Source organism: Pseudorasbora parva, chromosome 18, assembly GCF_024679245.1.
Source record: "Pseudorasbora parva isolate DD20220531a chromosome 18, ASM2467924v1, whole genome shotgun sequence".
Lineage (NCBI taxonomy): Eukaryota > Metazoa > Chordata > Actinopteri > Cypriniformes > Gobionidae > Pseudorasbora > Pseudorasbora parva.
The window spans coordinates 11,906,974-11,930,119 of record NC_090189.1 but is presented as its reverse complement, the minus strand read 5'-3'; the positions used below and the strand labels follow the sequence as shown (position 1 = coordinate 11,930,119).

General features: G+C 36.2%; 1 protein-coding gene across 1 annotated transcript; it reads right to left on the bottom strand.

Annotated features, from left to right (window-relative positions):
* Positions 1 to 301: 301 nt before the first annotated feature.
* Positions 302 to 16,966, bottom strand: lman1 (lectin, mannose-binding, 1). Its single transcript, XM_067422843.1, has 13 exons — positions 16,733 to 16,966; positions 15,451 to 15,605; positions 13,760 to 13,867; positions 10,824 to 10,885; positions 10,347 to 10,446; positions 9,716 to 9,839; positions 9,387 to 9,445; positions 9,063 to 9,195; positions 7,838 to 8,025; positions 7,539 to 7,609; positions 2,434 to 2,593; positions 1,197 to 1,318; positions 302 to 898 (listed from the first exon to the last, which is right to left on the bottom strand). Exons 1-13 carry the CDS (start codon positions 16,923 to 16,925, stop codon positions 862 to 864), a joined length of 1,512 nt encoding a protein of 503 aa, XP_067278944.1. The 5' UTR covers positions 16,926 to 16,966; the 3' UTR covers positions 302 to 861.
* Between the last annotated feature and the right edge of the window lie 6,180 nt (positions 16,967 to 23,146).

Sequence of the window (23,146 nt, the reverse complement as noted above, 5' to 3'; positions counted from 1 at the left end):
GACAGCACCTGAGTTAAATATTTTATAAAGTTTTTCTCTTTTAATAAATCTGCAAAAATGTCAACAATTCTGTGTTTTTCTTTCAATATGGGGTGCTGTGTGTACATTAATAAGAAAATGATTTTAGAAAATGGCTGCAATATAACAGAATAAAAAATGTAAGGGGATCTGAATACTTTTGGAACCCACTGTATGTATTCTTAACTTAAAAACAACTGATATGCATGATTATAAAATTTCTACAAAACAAATATCACTCACTCGTATGTTATTAAGATGACAAAATGTGACAACACAAAAGGTCATTTGATTTGTTTTATGTAAATTGTTTGAGAAGAAAAACATTTTTGTTTTTTAAAGATTCAAATAACACATTCACAACTTTTGGGTTCTTGCTTTCGCCAATACAATAAGGCTTTAACACTTGTGGAGGAAATATATGCCTTATTGTAAAAGTAATACCAAAGTGAATATGGTAAAGTATTAAATCTCATCATAATTGCTTTAGTTACCACAGTTCAGAACGTTCCTGGGACAGTGATTGAGTTCTTGAAATGATTCCTGGACCAAAATTGAACAGTAAATATAAAATGTCAGACCTCTAAAGAATATATTACATCATATTCAGGAATCTTCCATTGAAAATGCCACATACACACAGAAAAGAGCAGTCATTCAATCCCCATATAACAACTCTGATCAAATTTTAAAAAAAAGAATAAAAAAAAAAAAACTCAAACAAAATACTTCAGTTTTCAAGTATAATAATTTACAGTTTGCAAACAGAAAACAAACCAACTAGAAATTAACAAAAATTGGCAATTTACATGTTGTGCTGTGTTTACCAAGAGCTACGAATCATCAAAAAAACTTCTTAGCTGCTGCTTCCTGCTGACTCCTGGAGGTAGATGAGAGAGAGAAACAAAAACAGAGAGTCAGCAAGCAGTAGATGCAAGTAAACACTGATTGTTTTCAGTCCTTTATGAATGTGCATGTCAAGTGATCCATGACTTAATTTTTCCATTCTTGAAAAATGGTCCTAATTTTTGTTCCTTTTTCATTTTGTGAACAACAGAACATTTAATTCAAAGACACTGGGAGAGATTTCAAAACATCTGAGGAAGCACCCAGATAGGAACACAACTCTTTTACACACTCATTTACACACATCTTAAAGAAAACAAACATTCACTCACTTGTACATAACGTAGCCAAAGAAGAGGAGGGATTGAATGACGATGAAGACCAGGAAGTGTGTGGTAGAGAGACAGGAGGGTAAGGCAGGAGGTTCTGGACATTGCACCTTTTCTGCAGGATTCTGAGGAATGTGACCAAATCAATAAATAATAAATCAATAATTTGGTTGTTCCCTCTTTCTTATATATAAAATAATATAATATAATATAATATAATATAATATAATATAATATAATATAATATAATATAATATAATATAATATAATATAATATAATAACATAAAATATAATATAATATAATATAAAATATAATATAATACAATATAATACAATATAAAATATAATATAATACAATATAAAATAAAATATAATAAAATATAATACAATATAATATAATATAATATAATATAATATAATATAATATAATAACATAAAATATAATATAATATAATATAAAATATAATATAATACAATATAATACAATATAAAATATAATATAATACAATATAATACAATATAAAATAAAATAATAAAATATAATACAATATAATACAATATAATACAATATATAATATAATATAATATAATATATAATATAATATAAAGTGCTGTCAAATCTCATCCAAAATTAAAGTTTGTTTTTACATAAAATCTGTGGGTGTACTGTGTATAATTATTATGTATATATAATACACACGTGTATTTATTTAATAAGTATCATTGTTATTTTATATTACTTTCATTTTAATTCTAATTGGTGTTTAAGTACTTTTGTTGTGTTTTGTCATTTTTAAGTTTTTTTTGTTTAAATATCCATGTTGTTTTTTCACGTTTTTTTTATTTCAGTTTAAGTTTTAGTTATTTAATACAAGTTAAATCATCAGGCTTAACTAAAAAAACAGAAATGTTGTCTTAAAAACTAAACTAAAATAAAGTATGTTATGATTTTTTTATTGGTTTTTTTATGGTTTAGTTGTTTTTTTTAAATTATGTTTTATATGGATTAGTTGGTTTTAACCCTGACAAGTATACCAATAAATTGTACAATGCAATCCAAAATGACAACTAGATGGTCAAAAACATGTCCATTTGTACATTCAGCAGACATTTTTAGTCAAACTATGACTATGAACAGAAATCCAACTCTGCACTATTTTTCAGCTAAGCCACACAAACGTCATGCTATAAGATATATTGTATTGTATACGATATAATGCTGCTTTATTGTGAACTCACCGCATTTTTCTGAATAATGTGCTCGACGCTCCTCTTGACGACATGCAAATGTTCCTTGATTTCATTGAAGTGCTGGATTGTCTCGTATGATCCGAGTCCGCCTGTGTTACCCTGCTGTTGACTCACTGCCAGCTGCTTCAGTGAGCCTGACAACGAGTTCCTGCAAACCACAACATCAAAACAACATCAGTGCAATGCTTCATTTGCCCTCATGTTTTGAAAAACATTCATAAATCTGATAAAGACAGAGACGGGCATCATATGATATACTATTAATGATTATTAAAGAAGAAAAAAAGTTGAACATTTTTAAAGATTTTGCCTGCCAGATGGTTCAACGTTAAGGCTTTTAAGAGGAAGGCTAACTCATTTTCTGGCTGCTTACATACAAGGAAACAGTATGTCATACAAGAGGATCATTTCAAATAATCAATTCCTCTGAGACACAGTGTCACAAGACTTAATCTGAGTTTTAAATGCATAAAACAGCTTTAAGCTTTGAATATCTGATCTGATTCTTAAGACAAAGCTCATGTTTTCTGGATTTCATGACATTATTGCTCTATTGTAGACATGACCAAGCAAAAACAAATAAATAAATAAATATTTGCCCTTCCTGTCTTCAGTCTAAGTATTAAAATAAATGTGCAGCATGCATGTTTCATACCAATCCTTGGAATAGACTTAAACACTCAGAAACAAAAGGCACAAAAGCTGTCACTAGGGCAGTACCTTTTGTGACCCTGAACCATAAAACCAGTCATAAGTCACAGGGCATATTTGTGGAAATAGGCAACAATATACACTGTAAAAATTATGATCTTTTATGCTGAAAATCAATATGACATTAAGTAGAACATATTCCAGGAAGATATTTTGTCATTTTCCTACCGTAAAAATGTACAAAATGGTTATATAAAAACCTTTGAAATTTGAATTTGAACCTGGTTTATATTTTTCTAACTTAAAACTGTAGACAAGAACATCTCCTGAACTCCCTCATGTCTCAAAGAGCAACTTATAAAACTGTGCCATGTACATTTCCTGTTCATCTCTGGCTGGTATAAAAGCTGAGCCGTTCTATCACCTCTAGTGGTATCTTGAGAGCACTGCATGCAAAAAAAAAATCCCAGATTACACTGGCAAATGACTTCTCTGGCCAAGAAAATCTTAATATTACAGTGAATTGTCCCAATCTAATCTTTTAAGCCTCCTCTTAACTCTCCCAAAAGGCCATTTATCCTTCCGCCTCATAGAAAAAATGAAATTACCATGCAGCGCAAGCAGGAATGATTGCTAAATTAATCTTCCTAAAAAAACATGGTCCCTTTCTTAAACATATTTCATATTAACGGGCCATGCCACAGCTTTCCTGGGGGGTACCTTCATTCTGCAATAAATGGTCATTAAAGAGTAAAGACAGAGTACTATACAAATCTTACAAAAAAAGATGATACCTTGGATGGTAAACAAATAAACAATCTAGAAATGTTTCAGTACTGTATGATTAAAAGAGAAAACCCTAAGGGAATTAAATTACATTTAAAATGATTTGTCTTATAATACATGCTGAAACTTTGCATCAAAACAAGGTCAACCCTGAGGTCTGCACATTAAAAGAGCAGCGTGCGGTTTAACCTTTTAATCAGGAACACATCTTCATATTTAAGATAATTTCTCTGCTTAACTTGCATTTTTTTTACTGATCACGTATTATCCTGTGCCTGAACCCCATTTCTTCGGATATCGTCTTCAAAATTCTAAGATGATTACTAGGATAAAAAAATATATATAATGAAAACGTTTGGTAAGTCATAAGTACAGATTCCTTGGGGAATTACAAAGACGAGAAAGCAATCAGAAGCAGACCATGTATTCGCTGGCGTATGAGAGATATATTTAAAGATTCGCATATAATCCATCAAACAGTGGCCCATAAGGAGCCTAAACAAAATCAAATTTGTTTCTTAAGGGGAGGAGGGAAAATAATTAGACATAAATCTCCCTTGAGGCAAAAAGTGAACATTTAGAATCTCCCAGTAATCTTTATCCACTTCAAATGACCTATATGACAGAGGAAGCCTTTCCCCCGTCAGATGAGTAATTTAGTTGGGCTAAGATGAGTAAAATGAAATTATGATAAAAAGAGAAAAGGTCAAGATCTTAATATGTGCATAATCTATAAAATGAATTCGATCAACTGAGCATTTGTTTGTTTCGGACCAAATGCCCGTTAAATGCGTGGCAATAGGATTAGCCCAAATGAACAATCGACACAGATTAGTAATCTTTTCAACGTCTTTCCGACAAAAGGTTGACAATGCGGACTCAATGCTGCCCTTTTGATGAAGACTGCTGTTGCTAATATGCAATATTTAAAAGTACCAATATTTGCACTAAATAACAAACAAATGCCTTTTTTTTTTTAAATAAATTTTGCATGTCTTGAAAAATGGCATAAATATTCAAGATTGTGCAGGTAAGGAAAAGATAATAAAGCAAATATTTAATAAAAGTACATGATGCAATTGGGTTATTAAGAGTTTAAAAACACCAATACCCTAATCTAAATGCATCCGTTACAAACAAATCTCTTGGGTAAATCCCGAACAACAAACCCAACGGTAAGTGTTGTGCTAAAAGCCGGTTTAACAATCATTATAGTTCGGTCACATCTGAGTTAAAGTTGTAAAAACAGTCTTTTGTGGGCTAATCCTCTACATGTACAGCTACAGAGTTTTAAATGCTGTATTTTGGTGTCTAATCCTAAAGCCTTATTGTTCAATTTCGCCTTTGTGCTTTAATCCTTGTTCGTCTACACCTCGCTTAAAAAACACCTGGAAGAAAACAAACAACTGCCCGCTAACAAAACAAAAAAACAGTGCTGACATTGCAGAGGCCAAAACAGAATAACAAACAAATGTATTTAATCTGGATTAAACGACAAACATCTTCAGATCTTTATGTTAAGACACAACAAACAGAAAGTTAGCAGACAAAACCTAATCTGTTGCGTTGTTCAGTTTATTTTGCAAAGGCATGTAATGCGCTAAGGCCTCTAAGTAGTTGTTTTACTCAGAGATTGTATCCGACTTAACACTTTATTGGCTATGAATTTGCTGGCGTATACCAGATTTTCTGAAACAGGGTGTGATTTATATAATGCACTTTACATCAAGCAAACAAAACAAAATTGGCATTTGTGCCAAATGAGAGGTACACGAGCCTAAGTTTATTTGTGTAGCAGGTGGTTTCAGTTTCATTTTAAATAAATTAATTTAAGCATTTAGGCATTTATAACATATTTTATGCCACTATTATTTGTTTGTTTTATACTCATTTTTTTCTTTTCTAAATGCAGTTAAATTAGATTTGTTGTGGGGTAAGTGGAACTGAATTTTCTTTTTGATATTTGTAAGGGTTTTGTTTAATTTACTGGTACTTCCATTATTTATTTATTTTTAATTATCTGTTTTTCTATGCATGGCAATTGATTAATCGCATCCAAAATAAAGTTTGTGTTTATATAATGTGTGTGTGTAATTATACGTGTATAATTATTATGTATATATAAAAACCCACACATGCATATAAACCTAAAGGATTATTAGGAACGCCATACTAACTCTGTTTGACCCCCTTTCTCCTTCAGAACTGCCTCAATTCTACGTGGCATTGATTCAACAAGGTGCTGAAAGCATTCTTTAGAAATGTTGCAGCATCTTGCAGTTGATGGAGATTTGTGGGATGAACATCCAGGGCACAAAGTTCCCATTTTACCACATCCCAAAGATGTTCTATTGGGTTGAGATCTGGTGACTGTGGGGGCCATTTTAGTACAGTGAACTCATTGTCATGTTCAAGAAACCAATTTGAAATGATTCAAGCTTTGTGCCATGGTGCATTATCCTGCTGGAAGTAGCCATCAGAGGATGGGTACATGGTGGTCATAAAGGGATGGACATGGTCAGAAACAATGCTCAGATTGGCCGCGGCATTTAAACAATGGCCAATTGGCCCTAAGGGGCCTAAAGTGTGCCAAGAAAACATCCCCCACACCATTACACCACCACCACCAGCCTGTACAGTGGGAACAAGGCATGATGGATCCATGTTCTCGTTCTGTTTATGCCAAATTCTGACTCTACCATCTGAATGTCTCAACAGAAATCGAGACTCATCAGACCAGGCAACATTTTTCCAGTCTTCAACTTTCCAATTTTGTTGAGCTTATGCAAATTGAAGCCTCTTTTTCCTATTTGTAGTGGAGATGAGTGGTACCCGGTGGGGTCTTCTGTTGTTGTAGCCCATCCGCCACAAGGTTGTGCGTGTTGTGGCTTCACAAATGCTTTGCTGTATACCTCGTTTGTAACGAGTGGTTATTTCAGTCAAAGTTGCTCTTCTATCAGCTTGAATCAGTCTGCCCATTCTCCTCTGACCTCTAGCATCAGCAAGGCATTTTCGCCCACAGGACTGCTGCATACTGGATGCTTTTCCCTTTTCACACCCTTCTTTGTAAACCCTTGAAATGGGTGTGTGTGAAAATCCCAGTAGCTGAGCAGATTGAAAATACTCGGACCAGCCCGTCTGGCACCAACAACAATACCACGTTCAAAATTGCTTAAGTCACCTTTCTTTCTCATTCCTTTTAGATGGGTGTATATATTTAAGAAAAATAGTTTATATTTATATATAAAACTAAATATTTATATACAAGATAAATCATCTAAAAATATATATTTATTATAATATTTCTTAAATATATACATCATCAAGGAGTGTGTTTTTATATTATATACACACACACACACACACACACACACACACACACACACACACACACACACACACACACACACACACACACACACACACACATAATTATACACAGCACACACACACACACATGTATATTATGTAAACACAATTATACTTTGATTTGGGACGCAATTAATCTATTACCCAGCACTAGTTTTTTCTCTCGCTCTCAAATGCAATTTTGACCCATTGCAACTTAGTCACGTGTAACTAATTTTACAAAAAAATACAGTAATGTTCCAGTCTTGTTTTGTGACAGGAGAACAATATTTTCCTTGGTGACTTACCTTACTTCATTAAGGTTCCTTAAAACCTCCTGTTGCGTATTAATAATGGTGTCCATGTCATGAGTGGAAGCCTAAATAAAGTAAGTAAACTATTAGTTAGACTCAAAGACAGGTTAGAGCATACATCTGATAAATCACAGTAAGAATGTAAATCAACCATACAGTTTTGGTGCTTCACAAAATGAACAATTTAAATCCAATCAAAGGATTTTGAATGGGTCTGAGATGACATCATGATGGCATTCGATATTAAAATCTGGTCAATGTTAGAGTGTCGTGTGCTGTTAAATACAATATACCTGTCCTGACTGTGGTTGTGAGGTGCGTTTGGAGATCTCCTCTGTGAGGACTGACACATAACGGCGTTGCTCATCCAGAATCATGGCCAGCTGCCTGTTCAACTGCTTGATTTCCAGGTGGATTCGATTCTGCCCTTCAAACACCTGACGGATTTCCCGGTCGTTAATGCTTTCAAACAGGTCCTCAACTGCCAGAAGAGAAACACTGAACAGATGTTTTTCTACAAATATTTATTTTCTTTTTTTAAACAACTCAGTAAGTTCAAATGAATCAGTGACAGAATCTGTATCTATAAATGAACAAGCAGTAAAAGAGACTGCATGGTTCAGGGAAAAATGTTGCACCCAAATAAAATCTATATAGATTTTATCTATATAATCTATATAGAAACAAAAATTTACCTTTTTTTTTTTTTTTTTTTTTAAATAAAAATTGAGCAAATCTGAGTCGTCCAATCAGATCTATATGGAAGCTTGTTTCAGCCATGGAATAAAAAAAAAAAAGGTAATTGTGACTTTCTAAATCTCACAATTCTGACTTTTTTGTGTGCAATTGCAGGTTTGTGTCACAATTTGGAATTTAGAAACTGCAATTTAAATCTCAAAATTCTGGAAAAAAATAAATAAATCAGAATTTTCTTAACAATTCTGACTTTTTTCCTTGCAATTGTAACTATTTTTCTCAGAATTGAGTTATACTCGCAATAACAAGTTATAAAGTCAGAATTTAAAAAACAGACAATTGAGAGTTTATCTAAAAATTAAAAAGTCTGAACTGCAAGATAAACTTGCACTCCCAATTGCATATTTTGCACATTTGTTTATATTTTTTATAGAATTTGCCTCAATTCTAAAAAGAAGAGTGAATCGCAAGATAAACGTTCAATTATTCACTGTTTTTCTTAAAATTACAAGTTTATATTTTGCCATTTTTAAAAGTGAGTTATAAAGTCAGAACAGAAATAAAAACAAAATTTCAATTGCCAGAAAAAAAAAAATCATGCGTTCATATTTTTTACACCATGATGGAAACGAGCTTCAATAGATCTAAGATTAAGACAGGATTCACAAAAAGTTCATTGGAAATGGATGTGTGTTTTATAAATAACATTTTACCATTCTAGATTTCTTATGCAAGGGCATTTCTATACTATAAACATTAAAAAACTCAAAAGCTGAATGTGAATCTGAGGTCAAAACTTCAGACAGAATGAGAGCAACTCACTGGGTTGCCCCTGGACATCAGGGTGCTCTTTCTGAAACTCCTCTTTCCTTTTGTCCAGCTCTTGTTGGAAATTCTCAAATTCCTCCTGGTACTTGTCCTTCTCCTCTTTGGGAATCTCTTTTTCTGGGGGAGGCTTTACAGAAAGACACAAAACACACATTCAAACACGCTCACGCACATAGACACACTTACGCATACTCCAATTATAATGAACAAGAGGAATGGAGTAAGAGGTAGACACTTATGAAATAAGTATGGCCGATTCTTCGTACTTATTCATACTTAAATGTGTGTATGTGAATGTGTGGGGAGGAAAATGCGTACCAGATTCTGCCCAGGCTCCGTAAGTCTGAAGAGCAAAAATGACAGCACGTCATGGTCATCTGTTGAAAGAAATTTAGACATATTTTTTATTTTTACAATTGCAGTGTGTAATTTCAGTGCCACTAACAACACGTTTTCAAGTTTCAAACTGCTTCTTCCATAGAACCTGCTATAGAAATGGTTATAAACCATTCCTTAGATTACTTTGATTTAACTTCATGGTTGAATGCTAACCATTTTACTCTGTTGATTAAGTTGGAGGGGTAACTAAGACAACATTAGACCTACAATCGGAAGAGAGAAAACTGGATCTGGATAAGTACAAATACCTGCAAGTCCTCCGGTGGCTGCAGAGATACCAAAATAACCATTCTCAGGAATGATCATGTTTTCAACTTTAGTGCAGAACTCATAATCGTCTTTATCAGGAGTGAAGCCGCTATTGATGAAAACCTGAAGCCATTGAGAACATATTCAGAAGTTATAATAGCTTGGAAACTTTTTTTTTGACTGGATGATATTCAAACAATTTACCTCAACACATCCGACAAAGTGCTGCCAGCTGTACATGGATCAATTGTTTTGATGAAAATTTACAATGCAAGATTCACTGAAAATCTATTATTAAATTATCAGGGTCAAAAGGTCTAATTATAGCAACACTATAGATATAGAAAGACGGTTCACTTCTATTACTCATAAATGGTAGGAACTGCAATGCGCAATATGGCGGAACAGTCCGGCCTTCTAAAGTTAAAGAGCCAATCGTTGATTGGTAAAAGTCATTGTGTCACTGCAGCTGCTGTTAGAAGCTCCGGTTCCCATAGAACCTGAGACTTGTGCCTAGACTGCACATGCACATTGGATCAGACTTTCCTTGATAGACACTTTGATTATAGTAAGTTCTTTAGTGTTAATTTGAAATGTATTATTGCTTATGATGACATAAACTTAACCTACCGATAAAGTTTGCTTGTAGTAGATGATTTTGGCACGGACAGGGTAAGGTTTGTTTCTGAAGTCTCTAAGACATGTACCCAGAGACTGTGTTGTGCCATCACTGGAAAAAAAATATGATTTATCAAATGCATGAACATATATATTAACACAAAGACAACGACAACACGTTTCCTTTGCATGTCAACAAGTTTTGGCCAAGGTTTCTCTTTACATTTTCATGAAATATTTTTAATCGAGAATATGAAGGCTTATGGGTATTTTGGATGTGTTAGCGCAGTCTAGCTAGGACATATGCTGCGGACAACTCTCACCCGCTGGGTCACAGATCTAATTCAACGCTTTCACTGTTACTGCACTCAGATTAAGACAGACAGAGGATTAGACTCTCTCTCTCTCATAAATAATCATATTTCCTAATCTCCTTTGAGTTGTAAAAATGAGAGCACTGATGTCAGCAAGGAGGATATGTTTACTTACTTTTGATGGTCATAAACAAGTTTTCCATTGTTACCCACCACCAGGACAGCAGGGTTGTTTTTCTACAATAGCAAGGTCACAGAAGAGAGAGAGACATAATCCTTATTTATTACAGCAGAGACACAAAACAAGTCTACTGAGGTTCTTTAGTTCATTCCTGAGTCAAAAGCTAAGCACATTAACATAATCCTATGACAATATAGAGATTTACCTCTACCTTAAGGTGTTTTGACAGAAAAATGAACGATGTTGAAAAAAATAACATTATTTGGGCATTTTACTGGCACAAACAAGTGTTTAAGAGAATCATATTTTTTATATATATGCCTATGTTACAGCCTTATTTCAAAACACACTCACCTAAAGGATTATTATGAACACCTGTTTAAATTCTCATTAATGCAATTATCTAATCAACCAATCACATGGCAGTTTCTTCAATGCATTTAGGGGTGTGGTCCTGGTCAAGGCAAAATGTCAGAATGGGAAATAATAAAATAACAATTTTGAGCGTGGCATGGTTGTCGGTGCCAGACGGGCCAGTCTGAGTATTTCACAATCTGCTCAGTTACTGGGATTTTCACGCACAACCATTTCTAGGGTTCACAAAGAATGGTGTGAAAAGGGAAAAACATCCAGTGTGTGGCAGTCCTGTGGGCAAAAATGCCTTGCCTTGGCTTGCCTTGCCGATGCTAGAGGTCAGAGGAGAATGGGCCGACTGATTCAAGCTGATAAAAGAGCAACTTTGACTGAAATAACCACTCGTTACAACCGAGGTATGCAGCAAAGCATTTGGAAGCCACAACACCCACAACCTTGAGGCTGATGGGCTACAACAGCAGAAGACCCCACCGGGTACCACTCATCTCCACTACAAATAGGAAAGAGAGGCTTCAATTTGCATGAGCTCACCAAAATTGGACAGTTGAAGACTGGAAAAATGTTGCCTGGTCTGATGAGTCTCGATTTCTGTTGAGACATTCAGATGGTAGATTCAGAATTTGGCATAAACAGAACGAGAACATGGATCCATCATGCCTTGTTACCACCGTGCAGGCTGGTCGTAGTGTAATGGTGTGGGGATGTTTTCTTGGCACACTTTAGGCCCCTTAGTGCCAATTGGGCATTGTTTAAATGCCACAGCCTACCTGAGCATTGTTTCTGACCATGTCCATCCCTTTATGACCACCATGTACCCGTCCTCTGATGGCTACTTCCAGCAGGATAATGCACCATGTCACAAAGCTCAAATCATTTCAAACTGGTTTCTTGAACATGACAATGAGTTCACTGTACTAAAATGGCCCCCACAGTCACCAGATACCAACCCAATAGAGCATCTTTGGGATGTGGTGGAATGGGAACTTTGTGCCCTGGATGTGCATCCCACAAATCTCCATCAATTGCAAGATGCTATCCTATCAATATGGGCCAACATTTCTAAAGAATGCTTTCAGCACCTTGTTGAATCAATGCCACGTAGAATTAAGGCAGTTCTGAAGGAAAAAGGGGATCAAACACAGTATTAGTATGGTGTTCCTAATAATCCTTTAGGTGACTAGATTAAATGTATGATTTTAATTCTTCTAAATTCTACAAACAATACACCATAATGACAATGTGAAAAAAGTTTGATTGAAATCTATGCAAATTTATAAAATAAATAAATAAATAAAAATCACATGTGCATAAGTATTCACAGTTTTTGCCATGACACTCAAAATTGAGCTCAGGTGCTCCTGTTTCCAATGATCATCCTATCTACAACTTGATTGGAGTCCACCTGTGGTAAATTCAGCTGATTGGTCATGATTTGGAAAGGCACACACCTGTCTATATAAGGTCCCACATTTTGGAACCACTATTCCTTGAGCTGGCCGCCTGAAATTGGCGACAAACTGAGCAATTGGGGGAGAAGTGCCTTAGTCAGGGAGGTGACCAAGAACCCAATGTTCACTCTGACAGAGCTCCAGTGTTTCTCTGTGGAGAGGAGAACCTTCCAGAAGAACAACCATCTCTGCAGCACTCTACCAATCAGGCCTGTATGGTAGTGTGGCCAGATGGAAACCACTCCTCAATAAAAGGCACATGACAGCCTGCCTGGAGTTTGCCAAAAGGCACCCGAAGGACTCTTTGAGACCATGAGAAACAAAATTCTCTGGTCTAATGAAATAAAGATTGAACTCTTTGGCCTGAATGGCAAACGTCATGTCTGGAGGAAACCAGGCACTTTTCATCATTTAACCAATACCATCCCTACAGTGAAACACGGTGGTGGCAGCATCATGATGTGGGGAAGTTTTTCAGCCAAGATAACAAAGGAGTGGCTATGGGACAACTCTGTGGATGGCCTTGAGTGGCTCAACCAGAGGCCGGACTTGAACCTGTTTAAACATCTGAAAATGGCTGTGCACCGACGCCCCCCATTCAACCTGATGGAGCTTGAGAGGTCCTGCTACAAATAATGAGAGAAACTGGCCAAAAAAGGTGTCAAGCTTGTAGCATCATACTCAAAAAAGACTTAAGGCTGTAATTGGTGCCAAAGGTGCTTTAACAGAGTATCGAGCAAAGGCTGTGAATACTTATTAGTACATGTGATTTTATTTTTTTCTTTTGTAAATATTTGCAAAGATTTCAAACAAACTTATTTTCACGTTGTCATTATGGGGCATTGTTTATAGAACTGAAAAAAAGAACATACAAATACATATATATATATTTTTTGTTTTATTTAACAAAAATGCAACTAGCATTTACATTTTAACTTCTTTAGTTGAGATCTTAAAATAAACAACTAAATATTTGTAGTTGATACAGTTAATGGAAACAAAAACATTTTTAAAATACAATAATACTGTTATAAATTAAACTTCACAAACCAAAACAATTATAATTAATAAAGTGCAATGATTAAAATTGTATTCATGTGCAATCACCTTCCCATCATTATCAAATGAGTCAAAGAATATTCCCACGCCGTTCCACTGATCAGCAGCCCCGTACACAGGACCCTCCAGACCTTGACTGGCCGTGAACCATATGGCCTACAGAACGAACGCGTACACACACACACACACACACACACACACACACACACACACACACACACACACACACACACACACTTCAGTGAACATGGGTAATTTGGTAAGTGGTGCTTGAGATCAGTGTGGTCTGCTCCACTGGACTGTGGGACAATTCAATGAAAGCACATGTTACTTTCACAACACTACACTATAATTCCTCGTTCTATACTATGAATGTTAAACAAAAATCAGGAATTTATGAAGGATGACCTTTGATCAAATTATTTATTCTGCACAAAAATAAGTGTCTGCAATAAGATGAAAAATCTGAACCTCATGACTGCTAAAAAATATATTTTGTTTAAGTTAAGGCTGTAGCACCCAGGAATGCAGCTGCATGAAATGAGCCCATATGACCAGGGAGGACAGGAAGTGAAAATGTGTGACATGGGGAAAAAATACTTTCAAGGACTGAGATGATAAAGTCACAAAAACAATGAAACCTAAAATTTTCTGGTTTGTGTAAATAATAGTAACATAAAACTAGATATTTACAAATTATGAAGAAAATGTGACTATTGTTTTCCAATGCAAACCTGCTGCCACAAGAGTGCCGCTAGAGAGTTCTGGGTGGTTGCCCAGGCATGACTGTGCAGGTGTTCCAAGAGACTGTTAGTGCATTTCTATGCAGTTACAGGACCGAAGTAAAAATATCCCACCACTAAGTCTCTATGATCTTCTGATCTGACTTCACAGGAAGTACTCACGCTGCCACACATTGGTGACTCTGGTGACATACAGAATCCTTTACACATCAGTTAATAAAGTTTTAGTTGTGTACATGCCTTTGTTGCACTACAGTAATGTAGTCCACAAGTTTTGAATGACATTGTTACTAACAAAAAGCAGGATTTAAAAAAAAAAAAAATATCTGCAAGGACAGTCATGATATAATTTAAGTTCTCACAATTCTGACTTTATTTCTCACAACTGCAATTGCAAGTTTGAATTGTGACAAACTTTTTGCATCTATTTCTCCCAAATGCGACTTTATTTCTCCCATCTGCGACTTTATATCAGACTACTTTTTTATTTCTTCCAAACAGGACTTTACTTTTTTTCAACTTTATTTCACAACTTTCTTTCTCACAATTGTGAGCGACAATTTCTCACAAATGCAATAAATTGTCAAAATTACCTTTAATTTTTTTTTTTTTACTGTTTCATCATAACTATTTTAATCCCCCTAAAAATGCAGCCATTATGAGCATACAAGACTTATTTTAAAAACATTTTAAAAAATCTTACTGACCCCAGTAAGTGTGTATGGTGTATGGACCCCAGTATTTTGAATGATAGTGCACATCCAAAGCAATTTCTAGTGCACTACTTACAGGACTCCACAAGGTTCACCCAGACCTGGAATTCAACCCGTGACACTAACTCAAGGCTTTCATGTCCCTAAAAAGGGTCAAAATGACCCTCCAATGACATAACGATAACAATGTGTGTCTGTGCTTGTGTATGCTTACAAATGCCCAGAGCCAAAAATGTAGCTCACATACAGAATATCATCAGAATTAATTTTTTCCCTCTCTTACCAATCCATCTGCTCCCATTCGTCCCCGTCCGGACACACGGAATGCCACTTCAGCTTCCCAGTGTTCAAAACTTACAGGGGATTTTGTCCATACCGAACCCTTCTGGCTCCGCAGAGAGGGGGTGATTCGAACCTGATCCGCACCAGGAATGGCATCTGGAGTGAAGAGACATTTGAAAATGAATGAATGAATGAATGAATAAATAAACAGACAGAAAATTGTTTAACACAATACAAATGTTTAAAAGGATATACTTTATTTCGATGGTCCACTTTAGACATTCTACTGACTATAAGTTTAACTTTACAACTACATGTCAACTAACCCTCAGATTAGACTGGTAGGGTACGGGATAGTGGAAAAAGCTGACATGTAGTTGCAAAGTTACTTTTAGTCAGTAGAATGTCTAATGTGGAACACCATAATAAAGTTATACCATTAAACTATATTGAGCAGTTAGCCAAATTCATCAGTTTATCTTATATTAGAGGATACAGAACGTATTATTAGGCAGTTTGAGAGAGAAAAACATTTATGTTACATAATTTCATCATTATCATTCACACGCCTCACACGTGTAATATCTGGCACACTACAAGTACTAGTACAACTTCCCTGACAGCATACTTTTCTGTTGACACAAATCTATTTAAACAGAACGTGACAGAAACCACAATATTAAATTTGAGGACCAAACAGCACTGGTTGTTCCTGTCGCTAATATGTGGCGGTATATTTGAAAGATTTGGGAAGTGATGTAACACAGAACTTTGCTCTTCCTACATGCCCAGACATCTGTTTAACCCTTTAGGAAAACTAGTGCCATGTCAGCTGTTAAATAGCATGCGTATATTTATGTCACCATAATTATGCATCAAAAATGATTATGTGTAACTGATAAGTAATCAAAATCACACTTTTAAGTATATAATTTAATCATAGCACAAAACCATAGGACAAAAAAACAACAACTAACAATGCACCATACATTCCAGAACAGAGGCAGAGCACTGATTTTTAAATGCAGCAGTATTTTAACTTTAAGATGTGTTACAAAATATCATACTTTGCATTTTTACAAGAAGCCCCTCATGCACAAGCAATGCAATCCATTATCATTCATTCATGCAATATTTGACTAACTCAGGTTCAATTCACTTTAATGCAATCTCGCATAAACTTCACGGAACATTTAAAACACATGCCCGTACATGCTGACAGATGACAGACAGTGATACAGATGGATGAGAGAGATCAGACAGACACCCATCTATAAACTTACTGCCAGTATGAATCCAGAATGGGATTCTTCCATCACTCTGTGTCAGATGTGGCCCTTTGAAACTGTATTTATACTCAAAGCGCCGGTGCGGCAAGTCCCCGGCAGCGTTGTCGGCGAAAACGTGCGGATATATTAAAGATATTAGTAATAAATAGGCATAAGCTGCCAGGAACTTAGCTATGGGCACCGCCATGTTTGAGCCTGAATGCTGACGTAGCGCAGAGAGGGGCGGGATGACTGGAAATGCTGAAGGGCCAACAGGGCGCTCTCTCATTGGCTGAAGCTAAGCGAACCTCTTTGAGCCTCGTTTTCAGATAGGCTACACAGTAGGATAACGTGTCATAAAATTAAACAAATATATATATTTACCGAAATCGTCTCCAAAAAATATTTTTAAGTGTTATTCTTGCCGCTATAATATTGATTATTTAAATATAATTTGTTTACAGACCTTTAATTATATGATCGTGTGTGTGTGTGTGTGTGTGTCTGTGTGTGTGTGTGTGTGTGTGTGTGTGTGTGTGTGCATGGGCGTAGATTACGCGGGGGACGCGGGGGACGTGTCCCCCTCACTTTTAATAAAATGTATTTTCGTCCCCCGCACTTTTACTGGGTCTCACCGATCCTAGTCGACCCGCTCCGAGCGGGATTCGAGCCTACGCGAGGGCGGGCAAGTTAACAGGGACGCTAAAAAACAGCTTTCTCTAATCTCGGTTGAGAGCGCGGTTCTTGAGGTCACGGGCAAATGTATTTACATAGAAACCAAAGTGAATACATCAAGATTTAAATTCAGAGACTAAAAATTATCTATGCAGGACCTGTAATTTTATTCGAATCTAAATATGAGGAGGGCGCGCTCTCACAGAAAGTCCAAAAGCGGATTCGTAGAGGTAATACCTCTGGAGCTGAGCTGAGCTGAAGGAAAACAATCGTTATGATGATGAAACGTGACGACGACAATCAGACGATTGCGACAATATATGCTTTATGTGTGTTTTTCCAAGTCATCTCAATGTAGGCTATTTATTGACAATAAAGTAGGCTATATGAATAATGCAGCTTTTAATGTTTAGTATCTTCTGCTCACCAAGGCTGCATTTATGTAATCAAAAATAGTTAAAACAGTACTATTTTGAAATATTATTACAAATTAAAACAGCTTTTTTTTCTATGTGAATATATATAGTAATTTATTCCTGTGATCAAAGCTGAATTTATAATCATTACTCCAGTCTTCAGTGTCACAAGATCCTTCACTAATCGTTATAACCAAGATATAATAATCAAGATATAATCAAGATATAAGATATAAAAAATAATTGTATAATCAAGAAACATTTATAATTATTATCTGTGTTGAAAACAGTTGTGCTGCTTAAAAATGTTGTGGAAACCATGATAGCCTACATGTTATTTTTCAGGATTCTTTAATGAATAGAACGTTCAATGGACAGCATTTATTTGCATTTATTAAATACATTATCTTTTTTAATATTAAAAATATCACTTATGATCAATTTAATGCATGCCTGATCAATAAAAGTATTAATTTCTCTCTTTTTTAATTTTACCACAAATGTTTAGATGGTTTCCACAAAAATTAAGCAGCACCTTGAGCAGCAAAACTGATAATAATCATAAATGTGTGTTGATCATCAGATCCTCATCTGAGAATGATTAGTGAAGGATCATGTGACACTGAAGACTGGAGTAATGACGATAAATTCTGCTTTGATCACAGGAATAAATGACACTTTACTATATCTTCACATGGAGAACAGCATGGTTTACATCAAAATATAGCTATATTTTTTTACATTGCATAAAATCTATGGAATCTTAATGCACAATTGTTTGTAGTATATAAACCAATCATAAAATTGGCATAAAAAATAGGAGAATAATATTATAGATATTAATTAGTGGTTATTGTTCAGCAGTGTATTTGATATCTTGCCCAATTAAAAGCAAGAGATGTGATAAATTATATTGGTCCAAAAAAAAAGGGGGGGGGGGTGGTGTATTACGACATTTCTGTCCCCCTCACTTCTGAAAAGATGGCTACGCCCCTGTGTGTGTGTGTGTGTGTGTGTGTGTTTATATTAGGCTACATTGTTGGGATATAAACCTGAGATCCCCTATGTCCCCACAAATGTAAATAGTTTTATAAACATGATAGCCTAAATTATGTTTTATTTACGGTTTTTTTTTTTTTTTTTTTTGGTGGAAAATGTAAAAATGCAGAATGTTTTCTGTGACGGGTAAGTTTAGGGGCAGGGGCAGTGTAGGGGGATAGAATGCACAGTTTGTATAGTGTAAAATCCATTATGCCAATGGAAAGTCCCCACAATTCACAAAAACACAACGTGTGTGTGTGTGTGTGTGTGTGTGTGTGTGTGTGTGTGTGTGTGTGTGTGTGTGTGTGTGTGTGTGCTAGACTTGTACAACTAGAGGACAAAATAACTAGTAAGGACAGAGACTAAAGTAAGGATATTTTTGCAGGTTTGGCTTAGGTTTAGGGTAAAGGAGCTAGAGTTTGCATTGTGTCAATGAATGTCCTCACAAAGACAGTCAGTGTGTGTGTGTGTGTGTGTGTGTGTGTGTGTGTGTGTGTGTGTGTGTGTGTAAAAATCTGTTATCATTTAATAAAAGGTCTGAAAAAAGCTCACTATGCAATATTTTATATACCCAATGTTTTACAATTAGCACACACACGCACACACAAACCTGGTTCACCATCTTTGTAGGGACTCTCCGTAGACATTTTTTTAATATTGTACAATCTGTACATTTTATCACCCTACACTGCCCCAACCCCTAAACCTACCCATCACAGAAAACATTCTGCATTTTTACTTTCTCAAAAAAGCCTTTTTAAAATGGCCGGTTCCCACAATGTAGGTGATCTCAAGTTTTACTATCCTTATGAGGACATTATGGACACACGCACGCACGCACGCACAGTGAGGAAAATAATTATTTGAACACCCTCCTATTTTGCAAGTTCTCCCACTTGGAAATCATGGAGGAGTCTGAAATTGTCATTGTAGGTGCATGTCTAATATGAGAGACATAATAAAAAATAAAAAATACAGAAATTACAATGTATTATTTTTTAACTATTTATTTGTATGATACAGCTGCAAGTAAGTATTTTAACATCTGTCTATCAGCTAGAATTCTGACCCGCAAAGACCTTTTAGTCTGCCTTTAAAATGTCCACCTCCACTCCATTTATTATCCTAAATTAGATGCACCTGCTTGAGGTTGTTAGCTGCATAAAGACACCTGTCCTCCCCATACAATCAGTAAGAATCCAACTACTAACATGGCCAAGACCAAAGAGCTGTCTAAAGACACTAGAGACAAAATTGTACACCTCCACAAGGCTGGAAAGGGCTACGGGAAATTGCCAAGCAGCTTGGTGAAAAAAGGTCCACTGTTGGAGCAATCATTAGAAAATGGAAGAAGCTAAACATGACTGTCAATCTTCCTCGGACTGGGGCTCCATGCAAGATCTCACATTTTGGGGTCACAATGATCATAAGAAAGGTGAAAAATCAGCCCAGAACTACACGGGAAGAGCTAATCAATGACCTGAAAAGAGCTGGGACCACCATTTCCAAGGTTACTGTTGGTAATACACTAATATGTCATGGTTTGAAATCATGCATGGCACGGAAGGTTCCCCTGCTTAAACCAGCACATGTCCAGGCCCATCTTAAGTTTGCCAATGACCATTTGGATGATCCAGATGAGTCATGGGAGAAATCATGTGGTCAGATGAGACAAAAATAGAACTTTTTTGGTCATAATTCCACTAAATGTGTTTGGAGGAAGAAGAATGATGAGTACCATCCCAAGAACACCATCCCTACTGTGAAGCCTGGGCTGGTAGCATCATGCTTTGGGGGTGTTTTTCTGCACATGGGACAGACTGCACTGTATTAAGGAGAGGATGACCGGAGCCATGTATTGCGAGATTTTGGGGAACAACCTCCTCCCTCAGCTAGATTATTGAAGATGGATCGAGGCAGGGTCTTCCAACATGACTGATACGAAGCACACAGTCAGGATAACCAAGGTGTGGCTCTGTAAGAAACATATCAAGGTTCTGGCGTGGCCTTGCCAGTCTCCAGACCTAAACCCAATAGAGAATCTTAGGAGGGAGCTCAAACTCTGTGTTTCTCAGTGACAGGCCAGAAACTGGACTGATCTACAGAAGATCTATGTCGAGGAGTGGGCCAAATTCCCTCCTGCAGTGTGTGCAAACCTGGTGAAAAAAATACAGGAAAAGTTTGACCTCTGTAATTGCAAACAAAGGCTATATACTGTACCAAATATTAACATTGATTTTCTCATGTGTTCAAATACTTTTTTTGCAGCTGTATCACAAACAAATTGTTAAAAAATCATATTGTGATTTCTGGATTTTTTTTTTGATTATGTCTCTCACAGTGGACATGCACCTACGATGACAATTTCAGACCCCTCCATGATTTCTAAGTGGGAGAACTTGCAAAATAGCAGGGTTTTTCACACCCTTGGTAAATATGACCAAAAAAAGCTGTGAAAATAAATCTGGATTGTTAATAATAATCAGTAATCCTTTTGATATTTTATTTAAAAAAATCTATTCTTTCAAAGGAGAATAAGATTGTTAAATGGGGGAAAATCTCATTACGAAATAAATGCTTTTCTCCAAAACACGCTGGCCACAATTATTGGCACCCTTTTATTAAATACTTTTTGCAGCCTCCTTTTCCCAAGATAACAGCTCTGAGTCTTCTCCAACAATGCCTGATGAGTTTAGAGAACACCAGACAAGAGATCAGAGACCATTCCTCCATACAGAACCTTTCCAGATCATTCAGATTCACCGATCCATGTTGGCGCTTCCTCTCTTCAGATCACTCCACACTTCTTCTAGTGTTCAGTCAGGGAACTGGGACAGCCATGGCAGAAGCTTCATCTTGTGCTCAGTGACTAATTTTTGTTTTTAAACCACTGTCCTGTTAAAATCCAACCATGGCCCATTATGATTTCTAGCTGTGACAGGTTTTACATTTTATCTGTTGGCATTTAATAAAATCCATGATGCCATGTGTCTTAACAAGGATCTCTGGAAGAAAAATAGGGCCCATAAAATTAAATCTACATCAGTATAGCATTGTACACATGGGGTACTTTTTATCTCTGTGTGCAGCACCAACCCCATCTTGAGTGTTTCATCTGACCATAGAAAGTTTGAACACCACTTCACACTATTGTTGACAGGTTCTATGGTCAGATGAAACAAGGGCTTTTTTGTATACTATTTTTCTTATTTATTTCATTATTAAATAATATATTATAGCTGGCATAGCTATTGACGTTAAAAATAAATCAGGGCTAAATATCAACGCATTCAAAAGGAACATGAAGCTTGTGATAAGAACATTCTCTCACACGCACCTTAACTGACAGGACAGACGTGTCTTGGCACAGCCTCTTATCCTGCTAGTGAACCTGTAATTAAGGTCTTAATGAGTGCTATCTTTATGAGATTGTGAGGTTGGCATGACCTTTCATTGTGGGGGGGGGCAGCTGGTAGATGGCACCCTGTCATTCTGTCCAGCACTAGCCCCGTGTGGAAGGGATCAGAGACGAATGGAGAGCAGCGGCTCCTGAGGTGTCTTTTTCATGGGGAAGTCCCAGCAGGGGGTGGGGGGTGGTCTGTTATAATCCCCCGCCATTCACTTTCTATGCTAATAGCTCAGGGCTAATGAGGGGATGGATGACCTTACTATAAGGTTAACATCAGCTGACCCTGACACAGCTAAAAGAAACCGAGGGGTCTGCAATGGATGACATGCAAAGTCATTTGCGATTTGTTATAAAAGTGAGTACAAATGAAAATGTGACCACTTATTTTTATAATCAGTTGTGCTTTAGTTCATTATTGTGCACACTTAAAGGGTTAGTTCACCCAAAAATAAAAATTCTGTCATTAATTAATTACGCTAATGTCATTCGACACCTGTAAGACCTCCGTTCATTTTCGGAACACGAAGATATTTGGGTTGAAATCCGATGGCTCAGACAGGCCTTCATTGACACCAATGTCATTTCCTCTCTCAAGACCCATAAAGGCACTAAAGACGTCGCTACAAAGCCCATCTCACTACAGTGGATCAATTCATTTTATGAAGCGACGAGATAGGTTTTTGTGCAAAAAAAGCTAAATAACAACTTATATAGTGATGGGCCGATTTCAAAACAATGCTTCAAACCGTTATGAATCAGTGCAATGATTCAGGATTCGAATCGCGTGTCAAACTGCCAGACTGCTGAAATCACGTGACTTTGGCGATCCGAATGCTGAATCGATACACTGATTCATAACGGTTCGAAGCTTTGTTTTGAAATCAGCTT

Excerpts from the sequence above, each read along its gene's own strand:
- lman1 (XM_067422843.1), bottom strand. The coding sequence starts at position 16,925 with ATGGCGGTGCCCATAGCTAAGTTCCTGGCAGCTTATGCCTATTTATTA. Across the intron at positions 8,026-9,062 it reads TGATGTCCAGGGGCAACCCA|TTGAGGACCTGTTTGAAAGC; the intron begins GTGAGTTGCTCT and ends CTCTTCTGGCAG. Across the intron at positions 2,594-7,538 it reads AGGAACCTTAATGAAGTAAG|GAACTCGTTGTCAGGCTCAC; the intron begins GTAAGTCACCAA and ends TGTGGTTTGCAG.